Source organism: Rhipicephalus microplus, chromosome X (genome assembly GCF_043290135.1).
Source record: "Rhipicephalus microplus isolate Deutch F79 chromosome X, USDA_Rmic, whole genome shotgun sequence".
Lineage (NCBI taxonomy): Eukaryota > Metazoa > Arthropoda > Arachnida > Ixodida > Ixodidae > Rhipicephalus > Rhipicephalus microplus.
The window spans coordinates 354,148,561-354,162,628 of record NC_134710.1 but is presented as its reverse complement, the minus strand read 5'-3'; the positions used below and the strand labels follow the sequence as shown (position 1 = coordinate 354,162,628).

Sequence of the window (14,068 nt, the reverse complement as noted above, 5' to 3'; positions counted from 1 at the left end):
TGAGTTGCACCTAAAGTACTGTGCTGCACGGGACCACCGGTTTTAGCTCAATTTGACCCTCTGCACTCCCGTCCACCACGTAATACTTTTCACACTGTTTTCCTGCTTTCCGAGAAGGAAAATTCACCTCTTTCTGAGACACTCTCGAATAGAGTAGGTGAAGTGTATAGCGCGGCTTCACACTTTCAGGCCTCAAGACCGTTCAGAGGCTTGCTATGATAAATGTCACCTACATGCCTCGCACAGCCAAGAAAAACGGTGCGGCTATGGACTCCATACCACAAGCTTGGATCGCATTTGACGTTTCTGGCCTGCTTACACAGTAGCATTCTCATTTGGTCGTGCATTAGCAACTCTGCGTCCCGTTCTACGGCTCACATGAACTGCCCATCACTACAAAAAAAAAAGAAAAAAAATTGACGTCGTGCATGTAATCAGTTTGAAGGCATACGACGGGTGAGTGTCACTGATTCGGCCGGTGGGAATGGTCTGCAACGAGCTAATTGATATTTGCTTCTCGACAAAGTGTGGTAGAAAAAAAAGAATGGAGGTTGGATTCTGGGCGAAGTCTTCCGCGACAATCCATCAATCCACCCCATCAGTACGCTCAAAAGACACAATCACGCAGACATAAAAAAGGACGCTAATGCAAGCGGGGTGTTTCCGTCATGCTATGTGCGAACGCTTGTGCCTTTTCTGCACTGCTTCATTACCTTCTGTATTTATCTCTGGCGTTTGCAACACGCAAAGGCATAACCCTTAAAGTTTGGTGCTGATATTTACATGGAGCCATTTCTTGTTCTCTCCGGACCGTCAGGCACGAAACCTACGTACTTACAGTCTACTTACAGCACATAAAATGCGAAGGCTGTGCTTTTGTCTTGTGCAGAATCTTAGCCATTAGCCATGATTTCAATATTCGTAAACATATCACACATACTCTTTATACATGTAAACGTGTGCGAGTTTGTGCGTGTTGGCGTGCATTGCTACAATCAGGCAGAGGATTGTACATGCTGGAATTTTTTTCGAAGAAGTAATTTTTCCCGAAATAGGAAAAATGCCCAAACCAAATATTTCAAGGGCACTATGCAGGATTGGCCGAGTTTCATGAAACTTGGAATATTCCCGAGCTCTGGTGACTGCCCCTAATGAGTGAGCCAACAGAATGAAAAAGTCAAATTCACCCCTCAACACGTTGCATTTTAATGGTTACTATGGAACCAGTCGTCGCGTTAAGGATGGTCGACTAAGTTGGGCGGTGTTTTCAAACCAGAGGCATCTTCTTTCATTTGTTTGTGATTCCAGTGAGTTCAGAAGTGCACCCATGCATTATAAGAGTCAGAAACTTTTCGTGATAAAATTTTTAGGAAAGGGGCGTTGAATTTATTTTTAAAGCTTTTAATGCCTGCACTAAGTCTGTCTTAGAATAATCAGCATGGCGGCCTTTCAGATCAGTAATGGATGAGCATCTTACAACATCTTGACCGCAGCTAAATCAGAGTCCGAATGTACATTCTAGCAAGGCCACGTGCCAGGCTGTACATTAGAGCGCGCCGTTCGGGCGGTGCACGTCGTCTTTGTTGTCATCACCCGCTAGCACCCGAGCACATGCAGCCGCCTAATTAGCTCTTTGGCTTGATGGTATGCTCCACTATAGTTAGGCCAGGGCATCCTATAACCAAGCTAATTACGGCTAGTCGTGGTAAGGCCGAAGTAAGGACGCCACATTTTAAAAAAAACCGTGCTGATGAAGCCATGTAAAGCTAGGACCCGGGTAAACAAGGCTCGCTGGTTGATGAGCTAACTAAACTATGCTAATTACCGTGACGTTGTTCAAGAACACTCAAAATGAAACAATGCCCATAGCCTTCGATTGATTGATTAATATGTGGGGTTAGACGTCCCAAAACCACCATACGATTATGAGAGACGCCGTATAGGAGGGCTCCGGAAATTTCCACTACCTGGCGTTCTTTAACGTGTACCCAAATCTGAGCACACGGGCGGGCACAGCGTTTCCGCCTCCATAGGAAACGCAGCAGTCGCAGCCGAGATTCAATACCGTGACCTGGGGGTCATCAGCCGAGTACCTTAGCCATTAGACCACTGTGAGGTTTGGCTAATTAGCCCTTACTAATACATTGATAAATAGAATCCTGCTAATAAGGATTACGTTTAAAATTTTTATGCAGGTCATCGCATAGATAATTGCGCCTGAAATGAATGTCTTTTAATTGAAGCCTTATCAATGAAGAAAAGACAGCTCAGTGTAATGGTCATTAAGCCTCAGTAAATTAGTTCATTGAAACTTAAGACAGAGCTGATGCGGTCTTCAATCGAAACCGATCACGCACGTGAGTAGACGACCAACTTGGAAAGCTTCAAAAAGCTAGGGTAGCACAAGGTTCTCCATGGCTGCAGCCTTGAACAAGTAGCGTATTCTTATCAATATATTTTATACAAAGAAGCTGCCACTTAGCGTTCACCACATGAAATGCTTGTCAGTCACACCAACACCATCGCAGTCCCAAGGTACACTTGGGCCATCTCAGAATTAACGAGTTTGTATCCGAATTCACGCGTCAACCATCTTCATTGACAGACTCCTGCGGCAAAGATCGGGTACGCCCACCATGTTTCCTCTTGCCGAGAAACAGTACTCACGGCGAGCAGCACAATTAATTTATCAGCTTTATAGCGCAAACTATGGACACACACACAGAAGTGAACGGGATATCACCACGTGGCTACGATGTTTTGCACTCAATTTCACCGTGCTCCCCACGTTGCCAATCACATTCGCATTGCCGTCATGATACCAGCGCCCCTGGTGTCCACCTCTCTTTATATTTAACGGTAATATTCGATAGAGCCAAACGAGAAGCACAAGAGTGCTGCGTTTGCACCCCTGCTGCCTTCAAGAGTGCAAATTTTGATGCTGAAGGTGGAATGAAAGAACCTGTCCGAAAGAGGACAAACGCCCACGTACACGCCTGTGGCAGGCGCATGTTGAGTTTGCAAAAAGAGAGCATGGCAATGACGCTGGCCTCGCTGCACTGTTAAAATGTTGACTGAGTAGCGACGCTGACATGTTCGCACGCGGTGTTTCTTTGATAACCGCCGCAACTGCTCTACATGCGTTTCCAACGCCACGGGCGTTCTTGAAGCCGTTTTTATTAATGCTGCTATCACGCGAACCGCACTGTTTTCATATCAATGCCACCGAAGACCGAGCTCGGAGCGAACTCGTCTACCCTGAAGTTCGGGCCATCATGCATAGCACTTCAAGGCTCCAATTGGCCATTCATCGGCGCTGTACAGAACACTACTGCTCAAATGTTTTCCTTCTGCCTTGCTTGAGAACAGTATCACGTGGCCAACATCGAGCGCTTGTCCGCAAGTTTCACGAGACTGCGCCCACGGACACATTTCCGTTGCTTAGAAGGGGACAACTATCACAAGAGTTTACTTGGAAACGATACTGTATTATAATAATTTTAGGGATATGCATTGCTCGCTTGACATTCTGTCATGAGGAGTCCAACTTGCTAGATTCCATGATGTGCTACGTTCGTACGCCACACTCGTTTCATACTTCGGGTGGCTTGAATGCTGTGTAAAAGGTGGAGGAAGTGACATTTCTTTTTCTTCTACTACTGTGCTTTTCCTGTTTCGCTACTCGACCACTTGAGGCTATAACACAAACAGTCAACTTCATAAAAGAGTATATAAACTAGTCGTATTCTGCTCGTGTGTTTACGCAAAGCTGTTTTACATGCATAGTAATTAACACCAGTAATAAAAACTTTTGTATGCTTCAGAACTTTCAGTGGCCTTGACAAAAGCCTACAAGCTATTGAAGTTTTCTTTGATAATGTTCTTTGATTGGGGCAAAGGTGAGTACACGTTGCAGCGGTCAATGCCAACAAGAAACCACCAGGGGTGGGTGGCCTATTGCAGACAGAGAATGTAGCTGGAAACTTTCAACTCTGAACCTTCGGTGAAGGCTAACCAGCCCTGTTTTATAGAAAATGTTTTACAGAAAGCGCATGCGATTCTGTGTAATATGTTTGGTATACAAAGACCTCATGCTGTAGCCTTTCTCTCTGTGTCTTCTTTTTCTGCGCTTTTTTTATTTTGACGTACCAGCTCACCCAACAGTCAGCCCTTCTAAACGCGGCACAATAACAACCGAGTTTGTGACTAAACTTGAGTCCCACTTTTACTTCTCTTGGAAGTCTCTCATTTGTGTAATCACGTTGCTCACCTCTGCTAGTGAGTATAAGATGCTTTGCATGACATCAGGTTCATACTAGGCTATGAGGTTCACTATACAAGTTTTGCGGCGGCACATTTAAGTTGTTTGTGAATACGGGATTTACTTATATCGAGTCATAAGGATCCGTGAAGCTAAGGAAGACTTCTTATTGTTCTGATTTTCTGTATTCTTCGATTTTTCTTGGTCTAGAGCAGCACTCAATGAGTGGGAATTTTCGGAAGCAATTATTTGAAGCTTAAAGATGTGGGCTAAATTATTTTTACGTGTGTTGTAGTTTAAACTGATACAGTTAACTATTCGTTGCATGAATGTAAAGGGATTTGAAGAAGTAGTTCACATGACTGAAAGTTCACTGCAAAATTAATAATTAGAATACCAAACAGCATTATACAGAGCACATATTAGGCTGAAAGTGTAAAGTGCACTTTATGTTAAACAGGACCGTGCAGCATTTTTTGAAATGGTGCCTGGAAAGTGCAAGAAGAGGCCAATCTCCGAAAAAAGTCTACGTTACGGTGCACTGCCTCCAGCCCATGCTTTTTGCTTTAAGGCGAAGTCTTGCAATTTTCTAATGCAACTTAGAGCTTCGGTTTGAGATGGAGGATTTAAACCTATCTCCTGCCTCAGCCTATACTACTTCGTCCAGCTCTTCTTTCGTATACAAAAGAAAAGTAGAATTGGTTTCTAAGTATTATAGTTTGCACAAGTACTGATGCACTGGTGGCTTGTTTACGTCTGCCACATAGCCACATTGCCTTGGAGGCACACAATGAGCAAGCAATATGGCACCGCCACGCATGCGCCGGCGATTTGGAGGTGGTACGCATCGAACACGCCACTGCTACAGTAGGTAAAACTTCGTTGAGCTGCTCTTAAATGTGACCCTGCATGTGCGGACTAACTTTACTCAACTGAAATAGTCACTAATGAAAATTTAATTTAACTGAAAGATTTTCACTGAGAATGCATTAAGAAGTTTTCGTGGACTCTCTAAAAGTTAGTTATTCTGAAATATATTTGTGAACCAATGTTGGTGCCAAAATTTATACTATTGCACTTATAACAAAACTACATTCACAAAATTCAGCATGATACTGTATGCATCTTGTCTTACCTCCTCTACCTGTTGAGCAGAAGAACCAGAACCAAGCGACACAGACTGACCAGAGGATGCGGTCGATAAATGCAGCCACCATTCGCTTAGTCTCGCTAGCCTGTTCTCCATTAAGGTTCCAGTCAAGCTTCATGTACATACAGCAGAGGCCGCATGACAAGGCAATGAACCAGAATAAAGCCTGGACAACCTGCGTAAACGAAACGGCAAGAAATTGCAGCAGGGACATAAAAACAAAAAGAATTCATTGGCGTATACTCTTATGTGTCTTGAAGCACTCCGTTTGAAGACACCGTAATATGATGATGAGCACCCTTGCAATATACAGTGACACGTAGCTTGGAGGAAAATAAATTATCTCAAGAAAATTATCGTCAAAGTAAAAGTTTTGTTAAATAAAGCAGATGTGTTGTAGCTTTCTACCACAAGCTGGAGAAAACATCGGGTGTTCAAATACAAATTCAACTCAGAGTTTTTTCGTGCTGCTCATTTGCATTTACAGACCATGCGAAAAATTCAGTAACATTTTGCTTCGCTTGAGCACCTTAGGCGGCAGCGGTTATGAATCGGGTACAGAAGGACTTCAGTTTCTCCAAGTGCAGCAGGGCTCCTACAAAAATGTTTCAATTTTATATCCAGATACCCGCAATTGCGTTTGGCAATCGTAGTACGTCCGCCATGGTTGTAGTGCTAAAGCTGCAGCTGTTGCTTTGTATGTCTACGGCTGGCTTCGAAAACACACAAGCACCTTATCGAAATTGTGGGGCGACTTTGAACCCGCTTCACGCCATATCTTCATGAACTGTCGTTCTCAACGTAAAAGTTTGGTAGTTTAGCTGCATTGTGGCACGTCAAGTAGTTGCATTGAAGCATGTTGATTGAGATGAAGCGTAGAGCTCTCTACGTCGTTATACCCTCTACGAAAAGTATGATTTTACCTGTTGAAGGTAAAATCATGACCTCAAAGGCGCTGGAGAGTGTAACGGAATTTTTTTGTATAACTGAAATGCAAAACTGGAGTCAGTCAGCATTTGCATTCATTCGTGCTTCAAAGGGGGAATTAAAAATGCATAGAATAGACTTGTTCGATCAATTGACATTCGCTCAATTGATAAAGTACTGTACACATGTCTTAAATTCAAGATTTTTTTCTCCTCCGTTTCACTTCAGATCCAGGAACTCCTCACCTTTTTTTTTTACTTTGTCGTTTTAGTATTTCTAACCATGCATCAACTTCATCTCCACATCCAGCCAAACTTTGTGGCACAGGCAGTTTGCATGTACATGCTGCTCTTCCGCATTATTTTTTTCTCAGGAAACCGCCTTTTTGACGATGCCCTGGTGCACGAGATCTTCCCCTAGCGCAAAAGTCGCGGAATCTCTTAATTTGAATGGCCTTGCCTCTGGCGATACTGGTTCTCCTGGCTACTACCAAATCCTTGAAAGGCGGCAGAGGCCAGCACAGTAGAACGAAAATTGCGGTTTGCCCTTTGCTCGAAAGATATAATGCAAGTGTGTCAAGAAGTTAGGCAAAACCTGCCCTGCTAACCCCCCCCCCCCCCCCGCAAGTTGCGCACGGGGTGCTTATTGATAGTCGATGCTCTTGAGTAAAATATTAGAGCACAGCAAGTGGGGACGGCAATAACAATTGGGATTCAAATAAAACTTGAAACTGCACACATTTGTGCCGGCAGCTTTCGCGAGAGAATGATTCGACTGCGTCTTTGACTAAGAGACATAGGCATTAGCTATTTTGGTAATTCGTGCTTAACGGCTCCTAGGAGGTGCCACCAGCACTCCAAAGCCGTCTCTATAGCGCAAAAATAAACGCACATATATTAGAGGGGTGCCCCCTCAAATGTGACGTCAATTTGAGGATTCTACTTTTAGTCATGCTGTAACCACTGCAGCCCTGAACGCAGATCATTCTCCGGACTGAATTTTCGCCAAACAGTCTTTAGAGAGTCAACGAACGCTTTGAACGACCGTTTTCAAGTGCGATTTAAATCTTGTTTTTGTTGTGTTCTTAATTGACATGGTCAGGCGATCCCCCCGATGACCGACAAGTGCGCTGAAGCCACCTGCCGAATTGCGGGTAACAAAGTGAAATTATGCGTGTGTTCTCGCTAGTTATCCCGGGTTTTTTTCCGTATGATACTATTTGTCCAGGTGTTATTTTTTGATGTTTCAGTAATCATGCATTCCTTCAGCATCTACAAGCATGTAGATAAAGCTTTATAAACATCACAGTGCCTCATCGAGGTTTAGGGAATGTAGGCAGGCAGGCAGGCAGGCAGGCAGGCAGGCAGGCAGGCAGGCAGGCAGGCAAGCAGGCAAAGAACTTTATTAGGATCCGGAGGCGGCGTTCAACCCCTTTAGGAGGCGACACAGGTGGGCCACTCCCATGACGAGACGGGGAGGTTAAACTCCACGGCCATGTCTCAGGCACTCTGGAAGGCCCTAAGCTGGTCTCCTTTGTCGTGGCACGTGAGGAGACAGTTTCAGTCAACCTCCATGGAGGGAGACTCGCTGCTCTCGCACAACACAGGGCATTGCCACATCATCTGGTGCAAAGCGCATTTGGGCTTACCACAGCGGGGGCACAACTAATCTATGCCATCCATGTATTTAGAGCACATTGGAGGCAATGCATACGCCTCCGTCTGTAAGAGTCATACAGTGATGAACTGAGGTCTGGTTAAATGTGGTGCGGGAGCGGGTACTTCTGCCACTGCAACTGGTAACGTTTGCAAGTTTTATTAAAAACTAGCAATGGGTCTCTGAATTAATAAGTAACGTCCTCAGCTTCCGAGTGGTTCTCCCTGGCGTGAAATGTGAGACCTCGTGCCCGGGAGGAAGCCAACTTGTTCGCATTACACAGGCCGCGTTCGAGGCTGAATGCGCGGTTGAGGCTGTCAACGGAGACCACATCACCATCGTGGCTCTCGTCCTGCAAGCAAGTCGACTTGCCACCCCACCACACAACGCCTCCGTCGTGATCGACTTCGGTGAAGTGATGAATACTCGGTGTTCGTTCAAATCAAGATGAGACAATGTCTACGCGTGTAATTTAAAATGTGTAAAGCAGGTCAAGTGTAACCTAACATACAAGCTATGTTCACTGCTGGTCTGCAGTAGCTGTCGAGCTCGTATTAAATTTTGCATTGCGTTAATGTTTTAAATTAGGAACCTAGCTACAACTCCCAACAAGTTTTATTATTCAATGTTGCCACCCCTCTTAAGTTAATGTAAAAATATTTAGGTGTGGTGCCACAAATTTCTGTTATTCCAGCAAACAAAAGAGACCATAAATATTTTGCAGCTTTTAAAATTGCTTTGCCAATAGTACATATTATTGCAGGTTGTAGAGGTGGATTTTAAAGTAACATTTCTTGAATGAGCCAGGGAAGGCCATTAAAAGTGCTGTTTAATGTTCTTACCATTACTGATACTTGCCTTTTAACATATAATATTGTGGAGCACTCGCCACAGAGACTAGCGGCCGCACGCAGTTCTATAAAACAGACAGCTGTGCTTTGAAAATGAGTGAAAAGCGGAGACCCACGGTGCTCCGCACAGCATCGGTAGCCAGCCCACATCAAACCACCAATTTAAGTTCTTCTTTGCCGAACTTTATCACGCCTGGTAGTTGTTGTACGGTGCCATGCCTCAAAATCAAAGCGCGCAAATTCTCAAATTGACGTCATAGGAGCACCGTTCACAGCGCCGCCATTGGTCGCACACCAGGCCACTAGGTATACATTATCACGCACATGTCGTTTCAAAATTGAGCTGAAGTGTTAAAAGAAAAAAAGAAAGTGCTTAATGCTATTGCAAGGTTGATCCAAATCGGTCGCGAAGCTTTGAGTGAAAAGCGGTACTGACAATATTGTCAACGACATGGGCAAAGGCAGGCAAGGGTGCTGCGATTGAAGAGCGACTAACTATGGGAAAAACAAACACAATATATTGCACCAAAAATAAAGCTTCATTTATTCTTTCAATAAACAATACAAATGTAGTCGACAGAGCAGATATCGCAGAAGCGTTGGCCAACTACTTGGAACTCTTCTATATTTTTTTTTCTGGGCGCATTGTTTTTGTTATAAGTACTTCCTGCTGTTTTCATGCATTGTAAAATGTAATGTTTAATGTATATATATGTACCTACTTCTGCTTATGACTTCACATTGAAGTTGGCAGTATTCACTAATAAGTAAACAAATGAATAAATAAACAGAGAAAAGACAAATATTATTTAAGGTCAAACGAACTTTCATATTTTGTACAACACATTTATTTCCCGAGGAATGCCAGGTATAGGTGCGATGTACAAGCAGTTTATGATAGGGTTTAGTATTACCAAAGAAGTGTTTATGAGCGCTCTCTCAAGAAAGGCTCACGCTATTATTATTCATTGCGGCTGTTTTGCTGTATGGAAAGCCACACTGATATAATTCATTTTTAGGAAACGCCCTTTTCTGGGGTCCAGTATTTCGTTCATCGATACATCGCATGTGGCATGCACGCTCAGAAACTTTTCAGAAATCTGCAACGGGCCCTGCAAGTCAGCAAGCGAGTGTGCGACTGCCTCACCGAGCGAGCGAGTGGTCCTGACGCTTCATCGGCCTGGCGTCGATGGTACGCCTGATGTACAGTTTACGAAACTCGCCATCACAGCAGATGACACGAATCTCAGCTTCCACAATACACAAAGAGTCAATAAAGTTATGCGAAAAATTGCGCACATATCGCACACTGATTTTTTGAAACTTTCCGACAAGGTTCTACGTGTGCCGGGCGCTGGCGCTGCCTGTGCTTCTTTGGGCTTTAATGCAGAAGTGCTGCGAAACGTTCGTTATTCTTTCTCTTTTTTCGTGTTTCATTCTTACATGCGTTTTCTTAAATACTGTGGTGATAATTTGAAGCTTTTGTGCTTGGAGTTGTGGGGTACGTTTCATCATTCGTGAAAGCGCTGTCTAGAGTTGGACAGAAACCCGTCTGTCTAGGAACACACATGACCGAAGAAGAGACGCATTGACGACTATAAAACCAAAAGGCAAGACGCTTTGGCTCCCACATGGGAGCCTTCTATGAAAGCTTCGCTGTCACGTAAGGCAATGTCTGGACTCTATTGCAGTTCGTAGAACGGCGCATGCACTCAATGGCAATGACAGACACTTCCCACTTGTTTACACACGTTTCTTAGGTCATACTTTAAAACGTACATGACCGGACTGTTGACGCAATGAATTTTCCCTTTGTGAACAAGGCTACCGTATGGAAGCAAAAACAGCTTGCTTTTTGCTTTGATCGTGGCTAGCGTGTTGTGTAAAGTGTCCTCGCCGATGAACGCGTTATGCGCTGTGTCAAACGGAGAACGGGAGGATGAGGCTAACTAACTACCAACGCTTGCCCCGGTACCCACGCGAACGATGTGTTTTGGAAGGATGGAATGGCAGCACACGTATGCCTGACGACCGCGTCTTCTGATAAGAGACCGGGGTAGTAGTTCAGAATATTCTACTCGCTGAATGTTTAGGAATCAGTATTTTTGTGGCACTGTTTCCTCTTGAAAGCCCTGTTGATACAATCATTTTTTTTTTGGTATCGGCAAGCAGATGGCCTAGTTATCTATGCCGCTACAATTCTCACGCATGCATATATTGCACTTAAGAGTAGTTTACCAGAGCGTAAAGCAAAATACTGCATGCAGTGTTCACGTAACGTGTTTGCCTATCACCCCCCCCCCCCCCCGCTGATGTTTGCATACAGTGATGTTAAGCTGAAATATTTTCACCATCGAATGAAACATAACTATCTCAACACTGGCATCACTAGGTCTGATTTCTTTTGGTTATAAGTGAATGAAGCACAACAAAATGCACACTTTAGGATGCCTACGTACGTGATAAGCAAATAAACAACTCATCAGTTATAAAATGTACACTTCTGCTCGCTCTAATCTGGCTGTGGAAGTTGCCATGAAAGCAGAATAAAAGTGCCGAGATTTAAGTTTTCTACTATGTGCGCACGGCAAATAAACAGCTGCATATTCAGCAGTATTGTCTAGTTATGGGTAGAGGTTATTTTTACTGGTGTTAACTTCAAGCAAACTCGTTTAGGATTAGCCATAGAGCGAGTTATTAGTGATCAAGGACAAGGAAAACATTTTTTTGTTAAAGTTTGTAGTTTGCGCCAACAAATGATGTCAAATTTTTATTTTATATTGCACCACACTCGCTTTATTTTTTGTTGCACGGAAAATGTTCCCTTTGCACACAGACGACGCTAAAACCCGTGATTGACAGATGAGTGGCCATTTCGTGACCGTATGGAAGTAGGAAGCTTCGCTGTCAGATGCATTTACTTTGGTCATGACGCATGTTGACATAGCTTTTTACCCCATGTCATACCCCACCCCCTACTTGTGTAGGTTTCAGCTGAATCGTTCAGTCACAAGAAGGAAGACGCTTAAAGCGTGCGACAAATACCTGGAACTCTGCTCATACTTTGCAGATTCGAAATTTTTTGCAGCTCTCGATTATCGATGGAATAATCTCTGATAGTGAGACAGTTCTGTTATTGCTTGCAAAACTAATGATCGGCAGGGCGCGTTCTTCCTGATGTTCTCTACCATTCACAGCAGAGCTCTTTTAGTCGAAGTTCGCCATGTGTCATAGAGAAAAAATGATCATTGTCCAGAATCGACACGCACGCGCTCGCCGCCCAAGCACCCTATGCAAATGGTTAACAAGAGAAGTCGCAATGTGTGGTCCCTCATCAATTTTCGCTGCCCGTGTGTTCACTTGTTAATTATAAAGGCGGAGCAATTTAAGGCCCGAGCTGTCGTATGTTGTCATAGAATGCAGTCGTCACTTGGCTAACGCAGCCACAATCGCGTTCAGCGTAGCCATTTGTAGCATATACTGAACACGTGCACGTAACACCACGAAGAAGTCTCGTTTTTCGAGCACCTTGATGACGATAATAAGTTCGGAGCACTTTGGGCGCCCGAGCTGTATTAGGCTCTTGCTCTATAGCCATCTGTAGCATGGCCACGTTTCGCAGGGGACGGCAAAGGGAATGGAAGCAGACGCGGTGCGATGTGAAAGTAAGGAGGAGAAAATGGAGGAAGAGATGAGGAGGAGGACTGAAATGTTGTCACTGCTTGCTGTCATTGCCATATCTCGCCACACGGCGTCTCGCATGCAAAACAGTGTCGCGACGACAAAACCATGTATAACTCAGCCAATTGTAGCAAGAGTTTGTGAGATATATGTGAAGGATAGGAGGAAGAGGACAATCAGAAAGAGAGTGGGCAAACCACAGCGTAGCCAATTTCGGCGCCATGCAGAAAAATCATGTAACACATAGATATGTATAGTAAGTGTGCGGGAAAGAGATATGAGAGTGAAGCGGATGGAAGAACCCATAATAGCTGTGAACAGCATAGTTTAGCGATTGGACGATTCACCTAATTGGGGTGAGGAAAAGTATGTGAAAGAGAGAGCTAGAAGCTGGAAAGCAGGAAGAATAAGGCTCCCAGTGCATCACAAATGAAGCTATGCTTTCACGCCATGGTAACACAGCACGCTACATAGACCGAACTGTGGCGTGCACTTGCCCGTAAACGGGATCATTGCTGAAGAAACAGATCTTTCAGTGACGTTCATAGGCTCCATTCGCGTTGTCTACTTCGACTCTCGTGTCTCGTTCAAAGGGCAGTTTTTGTTCAAGAGATAGTCTTATCAACTAAATATATCTCCCCCCCCCCCCCCAAAAAAAAAAAGCGATTTTAATTCGTCACTTAAGGATAGACAAGTTATTGCTTCACACTTCCTGCAGGTTTCACTTTGAGTGCTATTGCACAATTTTAGTGAACCAGTTTAGTGGCAAGTGGCATTTGCCCAATATCACATAAACCCCCTGTAGGAATGTAGCAGCACAGCTGTTCGATGTATGCCTACAGCACTCGAGCAAGAAATAGAGAAATACACAGATTAAAAAAAGTGATAGGCGCCATGTACCGCTTTGCATCTTACGGTATAGCAAGAGGTGGGAAAGAAGCCACCACCTCAGGATAAGCTATGTGTTTACCTGCTGTTCTGATAAGCGGTTTTGTGCGACTTAGTGCAAGCTGGTACATTTTGAATGGCTTCTTAAATGAAGGATGGCGCGGCCAGTGATACACATTTCAAGCTTCAAAATGTTTCAGACTAAATGTTATTGAAGTTGACGATTGACCTTGTAGGTTTTAAAATTATGCTTAAAAGATAACGTTTATGCCAATACCAAGATGGTCGACGAAACGTTCATAGAGACTGCGCTCTTTTTATGTTTTTATACTGCATGCAGTCAATACATTCATACGGTTCAGACATTCACTCTTTGGAAGCATCGAAGTCTAGCTCAGTGGTCAAGACAACTTGCGTTTTAAGTAAAAAAGCATAGTTTATAAATAATGAATCAGTGAATACCATTTTTGTATAGGCAGACGGAACAGTGTTGAATAAAATTCGTTATTTTGCAGCTTGTCGAGCCTGCCTCTCTTGCTAAAATATATAAAACCTTCTGTTCCTACACCTGTGGCCAACCTTCGATCTCGCACTTTCTGTCATTTTCTCTTCGAGCACAACAGCCCGGTGCATTAACCATTACACCATCACTGT

At 44.0% G+C, this 14,068-nt stretch overlaps 1 protein-coding gene across 1 annotated transcript in view; it reads right to left on the bottom strand.

The window, feature by feature from the left end:
* The window catches only part of LOC119162330 (nose resistant to fluoxetine protein 6), a 46,461-nt gene that overhangs the window by 13,738 nt on the left and 18,655 nt on the right, over positions 1-14,068 (bottom strand). The window contains exon 5 of the mRNA XM_037414758.2: positions 5,397-5,586. Coding sequence (XP_037270655.1) covers positions 5,397-5,586 — 190 coding nt within the window. The remainder of the gene's footprint in view (positions 1-5,396; positions 5,587-14,068) is intronic.